This window comes from Phalacrocorax aristotelis, chromosome 5, assembly GCF_949628215.1.
Source record: "Phalacrocorax aristotelis chromosome 5, bGulAri2.1, whole genome shotgun sequence".
NCBI lineage: Eukaryota > Metazoa > Chordata > Aves > Suliformes > Phalacrocoracidae > Phalacrocorax > Phalacrocorax aristotelis.
Genome location: NC_134280.1, coordinates 35,686,326 through 35,704,586, shown reverse-complemented (window position 1 = coordinate 35,704,586; position 18,261 = coordinate 35,686,326). Strand labels below are relative to the sequence as shown.

Here is an 18,261-nt window from a genome sequence, read left to right as displayed (position 1 = left end):
TAGTCAAATTCAGATCATTTGTCGTATAAGCTCTAAGAGACCTTATATTAAAAGGGTTTTGTTATATGCGAAATACTACATTTCAGTTTCAGATACAAGGGGAAAATAATAAATTGTGGATCCATTTTTCGACTTAAAACAGAGCTGCCTTTGAAACTAGGCTTCATTCTAATCTTCCACTTCCCTCCTTACACCCACTTTTGCAAATTTCCTTGGCTTTAAGTTTTGGAGCTTCAGGAAAGGATCCCAAATTTACAGTCTTAATTCACAAAGCAGAGAAGAAACTGTTCTTGAGCACTTGTTGATTATACTTGCCTCTGTGGAAGGATTTTTGGAAAGGCAAAGGTGTTCCCTTGCCGTTTGTAAACCTGCTGTTTTCTTTGATTGTGAGCAAACCACTGATAGCGATGTAAATGAATTTGCAAAACCCTCACAATCAAAGCTTGTTAGGTTAGAACTTTCTGATGATACCCTAAAATGACAGGCAAGTTGGACTTTTTTTGGAAGTGCACTTTTTTTTTTTTAATCAGTGTATCACTGAAACCTCGGTTCTCTTATAGTTAAATATTCTCCTGCATTACAATTGGGTCTATTCAAAATGAAGTATTTATTGATCTGGTCAAAGCTATAAATGTGTTTGGGATAAAAAAAATTCTGTTCAAGTCATTTCATCCGTTCATTTTAAAAGGAGCAGATGTTTTTTATCTTAACATTTACTCCATATTTTCTAGGACATGATTTATTGCAAGAAACTATTTAAGCTGACTTTTTTAGTTAACTAAATATTGGTACCATATGTGAATGCTAGCACATCATAATTAATTGCAAATGGTGACCCTTTTGTTGACCTTAATTTTCCAGCATGCATACACATAATTGAATCAAACTGTTGCAGCAAGTAGCAGTAAATAAGTATGACCGGCTAAAATACTTATTTCCAATACTTACATACGATAGTACTACTTTTTTTTTTTATTGAAGATTGGACCAGTTTGAATTACCGTCTGGAATTCAGAATATCAAATAAGGGCAAAAAGGAGTTCAGCAAATCACTCCTTTGGCCTTCAAAAAAGTAAGATTCGTATGCAGTAGTCAAGTATAAACCTGCCATCTATAAAAGTTGAACTATCTTCCAGACATTTGTAAACTCATTAAGAATCCATTCAAGTTGTAGAGATTTAGTATGTAGTAATGTTTTAATCATTTAGGCAGTGTTTAGGAGTAGTTTGTTATTGAGTACTTTTTGAAAAATCTGTAAGTTTATTAGTTACAGAATTCTGTGATATTTGTATCTATTCTGTATTCTCACGCTTTTCATTTACGTGGCAAATTTTAGGCCATTTGAAATCAAATGTACTTCTTCATATTAAGTAAAGCCTTATGCTTATGAAGTTACTTAGGCTCCAAACTCTTGCCTAATCCCATGGGCTCCCCTTGAAGTCTGTAGAGCTCTAGAAGCTTAAATGACTTTGAGTATTGGGCTGGATGCGCCTGTGACAAGACTCCTTCCACAACTGTATATCTGATTGCGAATTAGGGTTAAACATAGTCTTTGGGAATGAGGTAAAAAGAAACTTGCTGTAGCTGTTTGTATGATGCAGTCTACGCCTCCCCCTTCAGTAATGCAGGTTTTGCTGGCTGTCGTGTTGAAGGAAAATTTCCAACTCATCATCTTCAAAGGGTAATGTAATAGGGGTACAGGAAAGCACATTGATGTGGCTACTTGAATGAACCATAGAAGCTGTTCTTGCATGTTGAAATGGTTACCTTGCCTTTTATTTTAGTGTTAGCAGTTGGAGTTTGGGGTTTTTTATCTGATGATGCTACTGGTTTGTTTTCTCTTTCAAGTTATGAAATAAAAGCTGCCAAAGACCTGGAACGGTACGATAGAGAGGTCAAGAAAGCCAGGGGACAGACAGTGCACCGACCAAGGAAAGAGGCAGAAAAACAGAAACCCAAGCCGAAGACTTCCCCATCTGACCAGCAGAAGCTTGACAAGTTATTTAATGCTCAAACTGAAAAGAAGCGGAAACCCGAACAGCCTATGAAAATTGTGACAGTGCCTTTTTCTCTGAGCTTCTGTAGACATCAGCTTCAGAGACACGAGAAAAATGATTCAGATGAACATGAGCTTTTCCTAATTCATCGTCAGAGTTTTCCTGATGTCTGGATATTTGCTACTGAGAAAAAGCTAATGTTGCTGAATCCATATAGATTGGAAGAAGCCCTGCTATGTAAAAGATTACTGATGAATCATAAGCTTCCAGTAGAGAAACTAGACAAGCCAATTGTGTTAACGGAAAGGTACAGTACAATTGAGCAAAAATGTATATGTTATTTCAAGTATCATTTGACAACTATTTACAGTAAAATCTGGTAAGATCCTCTTTGCTAATTCTGTGATTATTTGTACATTTGTTTGTAAGAACAGATTTTTGTGTTTTGTATACTTTTACCTTATAGTAATGAGCAGGCCTGGTCATACTCCATTTGAAATAAGTATAAATTTTGACCAGTTTCATTGGTAATGCAGCAAAGACAAATTTCTTCCCCCAGAGGAAGATTAAATGCTCCCTATTTTCACGACTTCAGTCTAGCTAACTTTCCCCCATGCATTAGGGAATGACTGATGTAATTATTATTATATGCCTAAACTTGGTCGCTCTTTAAGATATGTGAATCGTTGCAATTTTGCTTCTTTAAACAAATTGCATTTCAGAATACTTTTAAAAATCTTCATCACTCCTCATCACTTACTACTTTCTTATGTATTTTTTTCAGAGTAAGGTTTTTTGGTTTTTAATACTTGGGGGATTTTTTTTTTTCCAGTCTTATTGGTGGATTTCAGTATATGGCTGCTCTTTATAAAATGCAGAAGGATTACCAGAGTTTCAATGGATCAGGTTATTTGTCAGATCCAAGGCTTGTAGCAAATGGATTCCAGATAAAAGTGATAGAAGGTATGATGGTTTTAAAATCTTTTAGTTGTGCTGGGGCTTGTTTATTCTGATTTAATGATTTAAGTGATTGTTAATGTAGATCATGTTAACCTGCATCACCTTTTCATTTAAAGCATTAACATCCTGCTTTCCTTAACATTGACATTTTATTACTTGGCGCAAAGATTGTAATCTACACAGAACATTGAGTAATGGAAACTGATAACTGAACAGAAAACTTTAATAGTATTTCAAAGAATGCTCTGAAATCCATGTTTTCCTGACTTTTATGTGTATTTCCTTTCTCAAAACGCTGGATGTCAGTATCCTTAGTTGCCATTCTGACAGAATTTAGGTTAAACTGATGAGAATTTCTTAGTCCTGGCAGCTTCTTCCAAGGTGATACTTGCAGAAGCTTCTGCAAGTATGTGTTTTAGCTGACTGCTCCTCTGCTGTTGAGCAGTTGAGGAGGTGCAGTCGGAAGCTGGATCTGGTTATTGACTTACTTTCATATCAGTTGTAACACAGAGCCCAAAGGGGCCAGTAAAGAGAGGGTGACAGGATCGCCATCACACCTTTTGATGGAGTGCGATCTGAACTTGTTTTTTTAAGACAGCCTACTCTTCAATGCCTTTACGTTGATCACAGAATTTTGTATAAGATCCTTTTACATTAGCAAGAGAGATCAAATGTTTATACATTTTTCTGAAGAATGATCATAGGGATGCGGTTGGAAACCCGGGGCAACCCACCCAGGCTTGGTTCTGTGGGTCAGGATTTCTCTAGCAGAATTCCAAGAAAAGCAAACTTCTTTGGGGGTAGTACCTAGCTGACAGCTCAGGAAAAAAAGATTCACTATAAGAGCTGTTAGAAATGCTATAGCCTCATGTGTTACAGATCCTCACATATGTACAGTGATGACAGATCTACTGTAACATATGGGATCTCTTAAGGGTAGGTACGAAAAAGGGATGTAGAGCAACTCCTTCACTCAGAGGCTGGCTTTTGGGAAGAACAGAGCCTAAGCTGTTTTCTTTACTGAATCATGCACAGCAAAAACTTATTTCTGACTGGCTAAATCCCTACATAAATAGCAAAAACTTTGTAGAAGAGGTGTTCATGGTAGTAATCTTAGCTTGAATGATTAGGGGAATAAAGCGCATATTGTAAGAGGCAGCTCTGAAAAGGCGGATTCAGTCTAGCAAATCAAAAGCTGAGGTTGGTCTAGGATATGTCTATAGGCAAATATTGGAGAAGGGGGTTGTTGCTTAGCCCTTCTGTTCACCTACCTTTTTTTCCCCGCCTCCTGGTATTCTAAGTTTGCTTAAAATTAATGTAAGCTAGATGTGAATAAATTGAATGTGAAAATTTGAAGACAGTTTCTGGGCAGCAACGATGGACAGTTGTTGACCAATCTTGTGGTACTGGAGATATGAAACTAGTTTTTAAGATGGTTTGATTAGGTTAAGAGCGGAATTGTACAATATAACAGCAAGGGACTCAGCACAGTAACCGGGAAGTAGTAACAGTCTTCCAGTCCTGTGTTCCTAAGTATGTAAAATGAAGGAAATGAAATCTTGTGAGGAAACTGTTCTCATTTGGTTTACAGTTCATGGAAGTAAAAGTGCTTTATATGCACTATAGAGGTCAATGAACCGTGGACTTGATCAGTACCATACGGCTAGCCCATATGAGAATAGGAATCGAAATCAGTTCTTTGTCCCAGTCTTACATTTTAACTACTTGAATGAAATGTTAATAAAATCTGAGGCTTGTCAGTCATGTTTATAAGCTTCTGCTGATGACATTATAGCCTCTGTTATTAAAAGAGCATACCATTGCAGATGAAGGTACAAATATCAGCAAACAAATGGAATTTCCCCCAGCCTTTTTTCCAACTGACCCAAGGATTTCTTCCTACTACTTCATCAGTCCCTTCTTTTTCTTTTTTTTCTTACCATAATCCCTGAAATATGCTACCTTCTACAAATATGGTACTATCTTCAACAATTATTAGAGCTGATTTTTAGAAACACAGGTATTAATTAACACTCCTTATGTGTCCTTCACTGGGTATTTCACTATGCATTTCAAGGTTTTTTTTTTAATTTATAGATTCTTGTTGTATAATCTTTACGGAAAGTGACCTGCAGATCGGGAGTGATTTGTGCCACTTGCACCTGAGTATTCTGTAGGATTTCTCAGCTTCAAGAGAACAAGTTTGTCTCATAAAACATTCTTCACTATCCTTATAGTAGCATTTTTTTGTTTGCAGTCTGAATTCAGTGTCTATTTTCGTGGTTTTTTTGAAACTCCGACACAGCCCGAAAAGGGGAGCATTCAGATGTTGTTGAACTAGAAGTTGCCTCAGAAAAATCTTGTTTCTTCAGGATATATTAATTTTTTGGGACAGGCATTGCCGTTTCGCATGATGGGTGATAAAGTCACAGTTTGCTGTGGAGAGGTGTCCAGATGGCAAATGTGCACTTAACTCACGGTAGCCAGAGAGTTTCACCTTAGCAGTATCCGTAGGAGCAGACCTGATCCCCAGTCTTTGCACACGTGCATTTACAAGTAACTTTTTTCCCAATTTTTGGGGTGAATTGGATCAGTCACAGTATTTGCTGTTTCTCAACTGAACTATCAACTATTTTTTGCTGTCAAGATCCACTATAGTATATGTCAAGGTCTATACTTTCATTTGGGACTTCAACCCTGACATAGTCATATTAGATGTCCCTTTCTGACTGCTGGTTGATTTTTTACTAATAGCCACTAATGCATGGCTTCCTTTTCCATCCTGGGTTAAGGGTTTTATTTGCTGTAGTAGAAAATTTCCATTTTCTAACAGAGACATCCTCTTTTATGTCACAAGCAAAAGTTCAATTTCTTTAGCTTTGAATTTGAATGTGTAAGTGGTATTTTTGGTAATTTCTTCTTGCAAAATAACAAGCCTTTCTGTTGACACATGTGGGTAAGTCTGTGATGCCATCAGTAACTCTAAGATACCTTCCAAATAATAATAAGGGAAACTTAGCAGTTCCAGTGCGATGTTTGGCAGTTTTGGTTGCAGAAGAAGCTTTCCTTGACCAATGGTGATCTCTGAAGAGGACTGTCGGTCTAGTAGGTTGCACTGATTATTTGTTTAAATCTCCACACATATTATGCCAAAAGAGAAGAGAAGCACACTGAGTATTGCTGCCCATTATCACATATTAAGTCTACTCATAATGCTCAGATACTACTTTGGAACACAAGACCTCTTGCTTTGGTTATTGAGGACCTCACTAGGACTGTTTCCTAGATGAGTGTAGTAACTTGACTATAGGATGATAGATTCATTCCTTATTTCCTCTTGGTGTGGGAGGTATTTTACAGGACTGACTGTTTACTTAATACCAAGAATATCTGAACAGCTGCCTTAATTTGGAAGGTGACTTTGGTATCCCTTGTTGCATTGGACTTGCATCTCAGCTGGTCATTGTTAAAGATGCTTCTTCACGGTTTAAATTCCTACCTTTTGGCAACTTAGGGCACAGAGGAACTTTTATAAAGATTTTGATTCTGATAGTTTCTTACTTGAAAAAAAAGAAACCCCACGTGGTATTGGTTTTTCCTTATTTGGATGACTTGTCTGTAAAGGACAACTTCTCTCATAGGATAAAAAAAATTCATTAGTCTTGCACTAAATTTGGCAGGTCTTGGGATTAATGCTCAGAAATTGATTCCTATTTCCTTACAGTGTTGGAGTTTGTAGAAATGCAACTATACTTTTTAATGGCCAAGACCTTTTAGCTGGTATGGTGGTTCTGAACTTTAGTTACTCTAATAACATACCAGGAGTCTTTCTCACTTTGAGAGTGACATGCCTCACTTTGAACCCCATGGCACCATGTGCCACCAGATGGTGTCACATGACCCCTAGTAGGTTTTTGAAAGGTCTAACTAGGGTTTTTCTTCCTAACTCCATATGGAACTGAGTCCTTGTTTTGTTCTTGTTCTGTCATTTTGGTGGGAAAACTGTTCGAACTTCTGGTAATGTTTTCCTTTTCACAAATGCAGCCTTTGGATAGTTAGTTTTACAAGAGCATGAGGGTTTGAGGCATAACTTGCCTGTTGTTTCACGGATAAGTCTGTCCTTTGAATGCTTTCTTCTTGTAACACAGGAATGTAGAATCATAGAATCATAGGGTTGGAAAAGACCTTTAAGATCATCAAGTTCAACTGTTAACCTAGCACTGCGAAGTCCTCCACTAAACCATGACCCTAAGCACCGCATCTACATGTCTTTTAAATACCTCCAGGGATGGTAACTCAACCATTTCCCTCGGCAGCCTGTTCCAGTGCTTGACAACCCCTTCAGTGAAGAAATTTTTCCTAATATCCAATCTAAACCTGCCCCGATGCAACTTGAGCCATTTTCTCTTGTCCTATTGCTTGTTACTTGGGAAAAAAGACCAATGCCCACCTCACTACAACCTCCTTTCAGGTCATTTCAAAGAGCAAGAAGGTCTCCCCTGAGCCTCCTCTTCTCCAGACTAAACAACCCCAGTTCCCTCAACCTCTCCTCATAAAGTTGTGCTCTAGATTCTTCGCGAGCTTCATTGCTCTTTTTTGGACGTGCTCCAGCAACTCAATGTCCTTGTAGTGAGGGGCCCAAAACTGAGCACAGTATTCAAGGTATGGCCTCACCAGTGCCGAGTACAGGGGGACAATCACTTCCCTGCTCCTGCTGGCCACTCTATTCCTGATAGATGCCTGGATGCTGTTGGCCTTCTTGGCCATGTGAGCACACTGCTGGCTCATGTCCAGCCGGCTGTCAACCAACACCCCCAGGTCCTTCTCTGCAGAGCAACTTCCCAGTCACTCTTCCCCAAGCCTGTAGCGTTGCATGGGGTTGTTGTGACCCAAGTGCAGGACCCGGCACTTGGCCTTGTTAAACTTCATACAATTCACCTCAGCCGATCAGTTTAGCCTGTCCAGATCCCTCTGTAGATCCTTCCTACCCTCCAGCAGATCAACACTATTTTCACAACTGTTACTACTAAAATGCTACTTCAACAACAAGAAATTTACCTTTGCTCCATATTGTTCAAAGACTATGTATGACTGCAGCCAAAGTTGTTCCAGGTATCCTAGATCTTGGATGTGCCCTGTCTTCTTGTTTTGGTAGACAAAGATCTTTTGTAATGTGTCCTTGTTTCGCTTTATATTGATTGCTCAGCCGTCAAGTTTTCAAGTTGACTTTTCAATGAGTTTTCAACTGGATTTGTCTCTGGATAGCTGGCAGTGGAAAACATGTTGTGAAATAGCTCAGAAAAAGCTTCTTACTGTAAGTATGTCAGTTGGGCAAAATCAATGGTTTCTTTGTGGAACGTGCCAGTTGTTGTGATTTGCAAAGCTGTGACACTGAGCTCCAGTCAGTCTTCCAGTGCCCTCCCGCCCCCTCATGTGCTGGCCTTACTGAGGCTTCAAGTGATGCTACCTTTGGGAGAGCAGTCTGTTTGCTTTTACTTAGTTCAGTATTCTGGGATCTGACAGGCATTTTTTTTTTTTTCTGGGAATAGCTTGCAATGACCCCTACATACAGAGGAGCATTTCAAGAAGTAAGATTGATTACTTTCCATCCAGTTCGTTTTAAGATGTGTTTGTTATATGTACCTTCGCTGCACATCTGTCTGTTTGCCTTTGTGAAAGTCCTAGAGAGATGTGAGTTCTTGGCTGGAAAGGAACTGACAGCAAGGTTAGCTGGTTAGCCTTGGACCATGCTCCAAGGCAGGCATTTAGGGTAGAATTGTCTGCCTGATAGAATATGTGTACCCAACATGTGTATATACAAAGAATGTGCTTACAGGGCAACAAAGAGCAGTAACAGGTAAATAACCCATCTTCCTTGGTAGTATAGGCTGCCTCAGCTCTTGTAACCAACCAGTGGAAAATCATGCTGCTACTTAATTTCAGTTTGATTTTGACCATAGACTGGAAGATAGATAGTCTCAAAGTGTCACCTAATCCAGGTAGCAGCTAGAAGAGAACGGTTTTTCCTGGCCGTTGAGAAGGAATTATCCAAAGATGATTGTGAATATTTTGGAAGGAGAAAGGGGAAATTTGTAGCAATGAGAAATCCACATCTTTAGTCAATGGAAAACTAGTTTATTTGTTCAGGGAAATATTTTCCTTGGAAGATGCAAAGTGTTTCATAGGATCTACCATGGAAATTGCTTGAAGACTGCTGTTTGAGTACTCATATTAAGGTGTATTCTGTCAAAAACTTACAAGTAGACTGAGGCTGAGACATCTGCATATATCTTCAAATGTTGCTGATACCAGAATTCCTGAAAAGACTTGCAAATAAATATACGTTAATCAGCATGCAACAGGCTACTTTGCAGTCTAAAGAATGTGAGCAGAAAAGGAGAATGACACATAAACAGAAATACCAAAGAAGGAAACTTCTTTTAGCCAGGACTTGTATTGTTTGGTCTTATGTTAGATTCTTTGAAGCTCCCTTTGACTTTCAAATTGATGAGCAGCATGGTGAAGTCAAATCTGGCTGTCAAAATATGCAGACAGGAAAATTGCCATTGGTAAGAATGAAGAGTGTCAAACACCAGCAGTCATGTTAGCAAGCATGTATGATTGGTTTGCTGTATTTGGAAAAAAAAAAACAACAAAAAAACCCTCAAAAACCCAGACCAAAACCACACGTTTTGCAAATCCAGAACCTCACTGTCTTGAAATTTTAAGAGGAAGATCTAGAAATACAAGTTTGTAAACTGAAAATCTTAACACTTGAAGTTTAACAAAATTTTGTCCTGTCTTTGGTAGTATATAGAGAGGTAATTATTGTAATTACTAAATTCTAAATCCTATTCTACTGCTAAATTCTCATTTTAGAAAGCAGATTAATCACATGGTCTGGAACAGTTACTCAAATCTAGTCTTTCATTAAAGCAAAATTAGGATAAAAATGAAAAGAGCTGAAGAAGATTAAAAACACTGTCTTTTGCTCCTGTCTCTTACTGGCAGCCTTTTCCCATGGGTAAGAACTGGTATAGTGCATCACTTTATCTCATCTTTAATAACTGGCGAACTTTCAGATAGTTTAACGTTTTGCTTTCAGCTGAATCTGATCATAGGCTTACAGTAGTACATAAAAAGTATGACTGTTTTTGCTGGCCACGATTAGGGAAAGACAGCTTGAGAAAGAGAAGGAAGACAGTGCTGGGTGAAAAAGGAAATAAAGTTTCAAATTTAAAGCTGTGTTAAATATGTAGCTGGAAGGAGGTTATGTGATTTTTTTGTTTTGCTTTGTTTCCGCAGAGGGGGTTGTTCCCTATATCAAATTCGCACTCTGGTCAGTGTGTCTCTTGCCATGAAGCTTAAAAAGGTCTAACAGCATTGTTTACCTTTGACACACCCATATTTAGAAAAATTTTCAAGCTGTACAGCCCTCTTGTTTATCTATGCTCTTATTTAATGACTGTCTAATAAACAGCACCTGGTCTCATTCTGCTAGCTAAGGAAAGTACATTGTTGTGACTTACATTGTATATCTATTTTCTCTTGCCTCTGACATCTTTCACATTGTTTGGGTTATGAACATGAATGATCCATTATCACAGTTTTAGTTTAATCTGCTTTGTAGCAATCTGTCTCCAGCTTTTTTGACTTTGCAAAAACAATTTGCGACTCAGGCTGGAACGAATTTATCCTACCTGGGGCCATTACGCAAGAGTGGATTTATTTTCATTATGAATTGTATTCTTCCATGCTCTGCTTTTAAATTTCTGTATTTGTTAGACTTGTAGTGGAGGCAAAGGGAAGGTAGCCATGTAGGTTGGGTTGAGATTTTTGTGCACCCAACATGAATGAGAGGAGGAGCTCCGAAGGACTGCCCAAGAATATGTGAGTCTGACCCCTAAAGAACCTGCTCCTGATTGGGGGTGGAAGAAGAGTGAGCTGTACAGTAGCAACTTCATTAAAATATTTTGTACGTAGTGCGAATAAAAAGTGAAATCTCTTGCACCTCAAAGATAGAATAGAAATTTTGTTGGGAAGGTTGTTTAAATGTTTTATTCATCATTCCTATTCAGAGTGGTACCTGCTGCAGCAGTGATATCATATGGATGATAGTATGAAGTCTGTCACAGAGCCTTTAGTTATATGGGCTTGAGGTCTTCCTCTGCTGTGGTAGGAGAAAAACCTGCTTTTTATTTCAGTAGAAGCTGAATTTGTTATGATAGCATTTGAACCCTACAGGTGTTTAAACCAATTACACAGGAAATAGTGGCAAGACCCTGTTTTAATTTTTTTCAAACTAAATTATGTTTTATTACTAGCTTCTACTTTAATTTCATGTACATTTAATTAAAGCCATAGAAGCTTCAATTAAAGCTATGCTCAAGACTGGGAATGCTGCAAAATGTTATAAGCATTTAAACAGTGCCAGCTAGGATTTGAATTAAAATAAGCTGAGATATTTGTGATGTGACTAGGCATGCATCATCATAATGAAACATTGGACAAATAAATGCTTTTCACTCCAAGGGAGGAGCAAAAATGTTACTTAATTATATTGAATTTGTGAGACTAATTTACTAAGTGATTTTATATCAGTTTAATTTTCTCTGAATTGCTCCAGAATAGAAGTCAAAGCAGTGTATAAATTCCTGTTCTGTTTTTGTATTTTCAGGTGCTTCAGCTACAGAAAGTCATCTGGAAATAGAAGGGATGGCAAATTGTCTGCCATATTATGGTATTTCTGATTTGAAAGAAATTCTGAATGCAGTAGTTAATAGAAATGCAAAGGAAGTATATGAATGTAGGCCTCTCAAAGTGGTAAATTACTTGGAGGTAAGACAGAAGTTTGCTTTTAAGTATTGGCTAGCTAAGCTTATAGTAAATCCTTAAACAGCTGGAAAATCTTTCTTCAGCTTTCTGTTTTAATTGAATTAGTTCTGTTCTAACCAGAGGTTACTTTGAAAAGGAGAATGTCATATTCTCTTTTAGGTGTATGAGTTCTGCATTGCTTACCAAAGTACTTTCATCAGACATACCCAAACCCACTTGTCCAATGCGATACAACACATGCTGAAAGCTGGTGTTCACAACGTGTTTCTAAGTAGGCAGTTTTCAGACTAGAAAGGCATTTCTCCATGTTAGAATATAGATCTGCCATAAAATTGCTTTACGAAGCCTAGAAGGCAGTTGAGTCCAGAACAGTCATCAAGATTTAACTCCTCTATAAATCAATCTATGGAGAAGAAGTTATAAAATTATTTAAGGTAATAATTTATGAAAAGCAGGCATTAACTGAAGGTTAATTCTCATGTAAACCTCAGTGAGATGTACATTGTGAAAATCAGAAAGTGCACTATTTCCACTTCAGAAAAATTCCTATGATTCATTCAAAGAAAGGGCAGAGAGAGACAAATGGGAACTTTTTTTGCCAGAAAAGCAAGCTGTCACTGGAATTAAGATATTGAAGTAAAAAATGAAGTCACACATACTGTGAACCCCATATGCCTCCGCAAATGCTTGTATTTAGTTAACATCAATAACTTCTGCAGTTAGAGGAAGCGTGTACTGACAACCGATGGAGTCTTGTAAGTGCACTCTATTCAATGCAGTAGTGACTAAGTTCTGCAGAGCACTTACATGTGCTCTTCACAAGCAGCCAGCATCATTAGTTGCCAGAAATACAGTACTTGAGTAAAAGAGTCTTTAATCTGTTTTCTTGCAGAAGTTGTTATGCAACAGTTGAAACTGGAATGATGCTGGTTAATGTTTGATATGCAAATAGATAAAATCATCCATCCAGAGACGATAATGAGCATGAAGTTTCAGAGTCAACCAATATACGTAGCACTAGTTAAAGCTGGAGTAACTAACAACAGTAGTTTTCTATCACTTCTTGTCGATGTATTTCACTAATGCTATCTTTAATCCCAATTCTTAAGATCTCTGTTCAGAAAGGTTACCGAAATGCATGTTGTCTCTTCTTAAGCATTTGCTAACATGCTTTCCTGAATTGGGCTACTTAAAATGGGACCTAGGCATTTACACAGAATATGTGTTTTATCTTTTAAACGTTTATCATACAAACTTTCCCTGTCTTTTTGGAGCAGTAAGTTCACAGCTGCCTTTGGAGCAAATGATTCTGTTGTGTACTACTGAACCATTCTCGTGCACTCATGAAGGAAGCTTAAAGAAGGGGCGAGTTAAGTGTTGAGACAGGAATGGTTTGTAACTTGGTTTGGAGGAGGAAGCTTTATTTCCTCTACTTACAAATAAATACTCATCAGTCAGATTGAGTGGGATGGAGTTGGTTTAGAGAGAGAGAGAAAAAAGTGTGTGTGTGTGTGTGTGTATATATATATATATATATACACACACACACATATAAAGGTATATATCAAGAGATTATCAAAGGAAGCCTTATTAAGAGAAATGCTGATATTGTAAGGAACTGTTAGAAAGAAGATGCATGTGCAGCAGTAACAGTAGCTGGAAAATACATATTAACTAGGAAGTATATGGTTTGCCATCATAAAAAAAAAAAATAAAAATAAGCACTGTGGTTTTTTGACCATTCTGGGGGGTACACACTGGAAACTCTATCCACTGTCATGTTCAGAATTGTAATTTTTATAAGTTTCGTGTTTGAACAGGCAGCACGTCTGCAGCTTTTGCTATCTTTCAGTAGACCCAGAAGAAAGAACAGGGTAATGGTTAAAGCAACAGCCTTCCTTGGTAGACAATAGTCCGCAGTGATCTTTTTTCCAATTGGAAGAGTGGGAGAAAATCCCAGACAAACAAAATGAGAAGATTCAGATTAAACCATTATGAACGCTGCTTCAGGCCTGTACAATGTAAAGGGAGATTGTATGCCACATCCATTTCTGTCTAGGCAACGTTACTAAAGTACAGAAGCGAAGGCAATGGCAGGAAGGCCCGTCTTGGAGGAGGAAACAAAAAGCCCAACAACTTTTTGAAGTTGCGTGATTCTTTGAGGATGGGTTCTTCGGTAATTGTGTTTAGCAGTCACTTCTGCTTTCTAGTATTGTGAGATACTTGGATGCAGTAGACAAGGGTTAACACAACATTAATCTAAAATGTCACTGTAGTATTTCTAAAACTTTGTTTAGCTGTTTGACTTCATTTATGTTAGTTCTAAAGTTGGTGGTGTAGAATGTGTCTTGTGAAATGGTAAACATCTTCAGCTGATACTGGTGCCAACAGGAAATAAGATACTCAGAAACATAGTGTCTTGCAAAAGTGGACCCTAAAAGAAAAAGTGCAAGCAGCGTGAGCAGGAGAATGACTGTGTGTGACTCTGTTGTAGAAGTGCCATGAAATGACCAATAAGATATGTTTAGAGTTACATTTGGGTTTCTGGGATTTGGAATATTTATCAGCAGAAAAGAGTGACCTTTAAACAGTGAGGGCTTAATTCCTGCTTTCTGGTAGTCCCAGAATAATGTGTTAAAAAGTGGTACTTTAAAACTATTGGGGTTTTGTTTTTGTTTTTCCTTTCCACAGGGAGAAGCAGTACGTTTAGCTCGGCAGCTGCCCTTACATTTGTCAAAAGAAGATGTACAAAACACAATTTACAGGATGAAGCAACAGCTTGGAAAGGAAAATAAAGGCTGTGTTCACGGTCGTCCTTTTTTTCATCACTTAACAGATATTCCAGAAGTTGACAAGCACAACTCCACGGAAATTATTCAGTAAATGGAACATTTTGTTTTGGATCATATTTCTCTTGCTTAATTTTGATCATTACTCTGTAATTTCAGTATGTTTTGTGCAAAAGCTTTTGTATAATGACTTTTCATTATCATACGTTCACCTCCTAGAGATGTTTTTTATTTAAATTCAAATACTACTTGAAAATTGGAAATAAATACTGTAGAGAAACAACTCATCACTTTTTTTTTTTTAAGAATTTATTAAAGAAATGTTCTCATCTGGTTAGATGCTTTTCTTACTGCTGCAGCTTTAGAAAATATCAGTATGTCAAATTTTTTTAGATGTGATGTGATTAGAAGTTGCTAAGTTGCTTTCAACAGATCCTGGCAAAGTGTATTGTACTAAGGACACGAGATGTTAATTTTCAGAGGAATGCCACATAGCTGTGGGTATTTAAATGTGACATTGCCATATTTATAACTGCTGTTATTATATTTACACTTTTATGGTGTTGTATTTCTATTTGGAAAGTGTTAGCTCGTGTAAATGAGTATTGAACTCCTAGTGTCTAAACTCCAAATAGCTTTTTTACACACTTACAAAAGTGTGATTCTTAGAAGTATAGTACACTCTTAAGATCAACAACAACTTGAAAAATCGAAGGATCAGAGTCACAGGAGCACAGGTTAGCACTGAAAGCAGATGCCAATATATGTGTGTTGGTATAATGCTATCACAAACTGGGGTGGGAAACATAACTGTCCTCACTCAGGGAGGATGTGGCTAAACTAGGGCAAAGTCTGCTGTATCAGCTACTGATAGTGGTAAACTTATTAATTTTCTTTCTACTGGAACGTAATATTTACTCCTCTATTTCAAGTAGTAGCCTACTTCTGCAAAGCTACCCCATTATCCCTTCTGTGCATAGCAGATGCAATGTCTCTGGAAGAGTATGTTTAAAATGTTTCAAGAAAGATCACCTGAAAATTCCTGTTCATTCCCCATTGTTCTGCTGTTAGCGAATCTTGGCACTATGAAAATGTGATGGTAAAACAGGTTAGTAGTGTTTCTGTGGCTGCTAGGGAAATGGTTGAAGGTTGCTGAAAGACCTGAGGGCAAGCTAGTTTGTGGGCAGGAGTATCAGACCAGACAAGCAAATGTACAGTCTGAATATGTAAATTGCTGATCTATTGCCCTGTATCAAACAATGCTGAACTGGTGAAATAAGAAGTCGCATCACAGCAATACATGACAACATATAAATTCTAAACTGAAAGGTAATGATTATGTTTTTATGCTCTTAAAGTAAATTTATCGTTTTCATAATGAAGAGAGGATTATAACTTCAAACTGGGGAAAGGAAAAACAAGTACAGAAAACATTAACTGCACTCTGTAGCATTTTAAGTCACAGTGCTCATTTTAAGTAGCCATCCTAATTAATTATAGTGTGTTTGCCTCAAAGTAGCTCTGTTAGTCTTGCGTAGAGTTCATATATGTGCATTTGGAGTGAACTGCTTAAGAGGATACTCATGACGGCGAGCTGGGAGTACCTTGTGTACCCACGTAGGTGAAAGGCAGGCTGAACTTGACTGTCTGCCCTGTTCAGCAGCAGGTGGCTGGACAGTCAGCACGTGCAGACTTCTGTTGCGTTCAGAACACATGCTGACTTTTGCCCAGGAGACATATCGAGAAAGTTTTAGAGGGCAAAGAATGCAAATGCATAGGAAATTTTTGCTTATTACCTCTCCTGATACGTGGCGGAGTGGTGCGAAGGCCTGAGCTAAGATAAGATGTAGTAGCACAGCGTGCTCTCCTGGTGTTACTGTTTCGGCGTGTGCATCCTTCAGAGCTACAAAGGAGTAGGAGCACAAGAAAGCGCAGCCTCCTCTGTTGCTGCTCCCCACCTCTGCCATGCACATGTGCAAGGTCAGACTGGGAGCAGCTGAAGGGTGTCAAGTGAATGCTGTGTGAGGGTAGTTAAGTGTAAATTGGGAAGGAGAGCAGAGAACTTTCTGTGGAGGAAGAGAAAGTTTGATGTGAACTGTCATGTGGGGTGTGGGTGTTTAAGGTGTAGCCATGAATAAAATACCTTTCTGGTAGTGGGCACCAAAGGAGGGTGAGGGGCAATGGGGGCTGATGAGGAAAAAGAGCAGGGGTGGTCAGAGGGCACAAGCAGGGTATCTTTCCAAACTTAACCAGTGAGCAAGGTACAAGATGAAAATGTCACTGCAAAACTGGACACTTGTTGGCTGTAAATGTCACTCGGTGCAGAAGATGTGAATTTTTAGAATGGAAGTGAGAAGGTAGATGGAGACACAGGAAGGAGACGTGACTCTTGGCTCTGAGGGGGAAACAGGATCCTGGCCTTGCGGTGGATGCAGAAGGTTATAGTTTGTTTATTTTTATTCTTGTTTGGATACAAACTGTAAGAGTTTAGAGAGTAGCAGTTAAGTGAGAAAAGCCAAAGACAGGCTGGAGAATGGAAATTTATCTCCAAACTGGTGAATATGCACCAGTTTTAGTCCATTGGGAATATAATGCGTAGTATTTAATGAGATTAATAACCATTCTTGTCCAAAAGGTAAAACAGCTGTATCCTAACTATACTGGAGCAAATGCTAGTATCTTTTGCAAGACTGGAGTCAGCTTCAAGTGCTTTCTTATAATAGTACCATTGCAGAGGACAAGGTGTTTAATAGCTATTCAGGCCCTAGGTTGAGGGTAGAAAGTGATTGGTAAATTGGCATTCACATGCGCCAAGGTGGGCTTAGTTGCTACGGAAGTAAATCGGTGTCAGGCAGTGTTGTGGGTGCAGGGGTGCCAGGTTAGGCAGTTGGGGCTGGGTCTTTCCTCCTTCCTTCTCTTCTGGCTGGTTTGCTGGCCTTTACCTCAGAGGGCTGCTGTGGATTTCTTCCTTAGGTACGTGTACATACAGTTTGCTGTCTGTCTCAGGGGCGTACTGGGGATTGTTGTGTGGCTGGGTGCCAGCAGCAAGTGCTGTAGGAGGACTTTGGAGCTGTAAGTCTGGGTGTTTCCCCACTGTGGTACTCTCGGGTGGGGGCGCAGGCTGAAACGGTGAGTTGCTTTGATACTGTGCTGATGGCAGATGGCTTTAGATAGGGTGGGTCTCTCTTTGCTTTATCCGGTGTGGGCAGAAGGAAATGTTACTTTCTGCTTCTAGAGATGCTCTTATTAATGCTTCTGGCGACGCATCCATTTTATGATGTTCCTTATTTAAACAATAAGAGTATCCCGGTTCTAGATTTACAAGTCTAAAAGAAGTCAAGTGGTGTGTTTGATTTAATGGCTCTTGAAAAGGGAGGCCCATCAACTTATTGCCTGGCATCAGCACCTGGTGCCACTCAGATGTTTCATTAAGTGGCGAACCCTGCAAAGCTCTCTGGAGAGTGTGCAAAGGCTGCCTGTCCTTGCAGTCGGTCCGTCCGTCCGTCCTGGCTTTATGGGCTATCTGAAAGAAAGAAGAAAACCTGAAATGTGTACCCATGAGTAGACTTGCTCATTGTTGTGCTTGACCTGTTACCTTAGAGGGAAAAGCAGCAGGGCAGGGCCTGGTGGGTGCGTGTCCCAGCGGTGAGCGGGCAGGCTCCCACCGACGCTGCGGACCC

At 38.9% G+C, this 18,261-nt stretch overlaps 1 protein-coding gene across 5 annotated transcripts in view; it reads left to right on the top strand.

Annotated features, from left to right (window-relative positions):
* Positions 1-14,910, top strand: part of PMS1 (PMS1 homolog 1, mismatch repair system component) — a 49,270-nt gene extending 34,360 nt beyond the window's left edge. For 4 of the 5 annotated variants that reach the window (XM_075093945.1, XM_075093946.1, XM_075093944.1 and 1 more), the window contains 4 exons: positions 1,849-2,304; positions 2,830-2,960; positions 11,635-11,795; positions 14,484-14,910. In XM_075093945.1, coding sequence (XP_074950046.1) covers positions 1,849-2,304; positions 2,830-2,960; positions 11,635-11,795; positions 14,484-14,675 — 940 coding nt within the window. In that variant the 3' untranslated portion in view covers positions 14,676-14,910. Of the gene's footprint in view, positions 1-1,848; positions 2,305-2,829; positions 2,961-8,163; positions 8,272-11,634; positions 11,796-14,483 lie in introns of all 5 variants that reach the window. The other variant, XR_012660692.1, reaches the window with a different exon arrangement.
* The last annotated feature ends 3,351 nt before the right edge of the window (positions 14,911-18,261 follow it).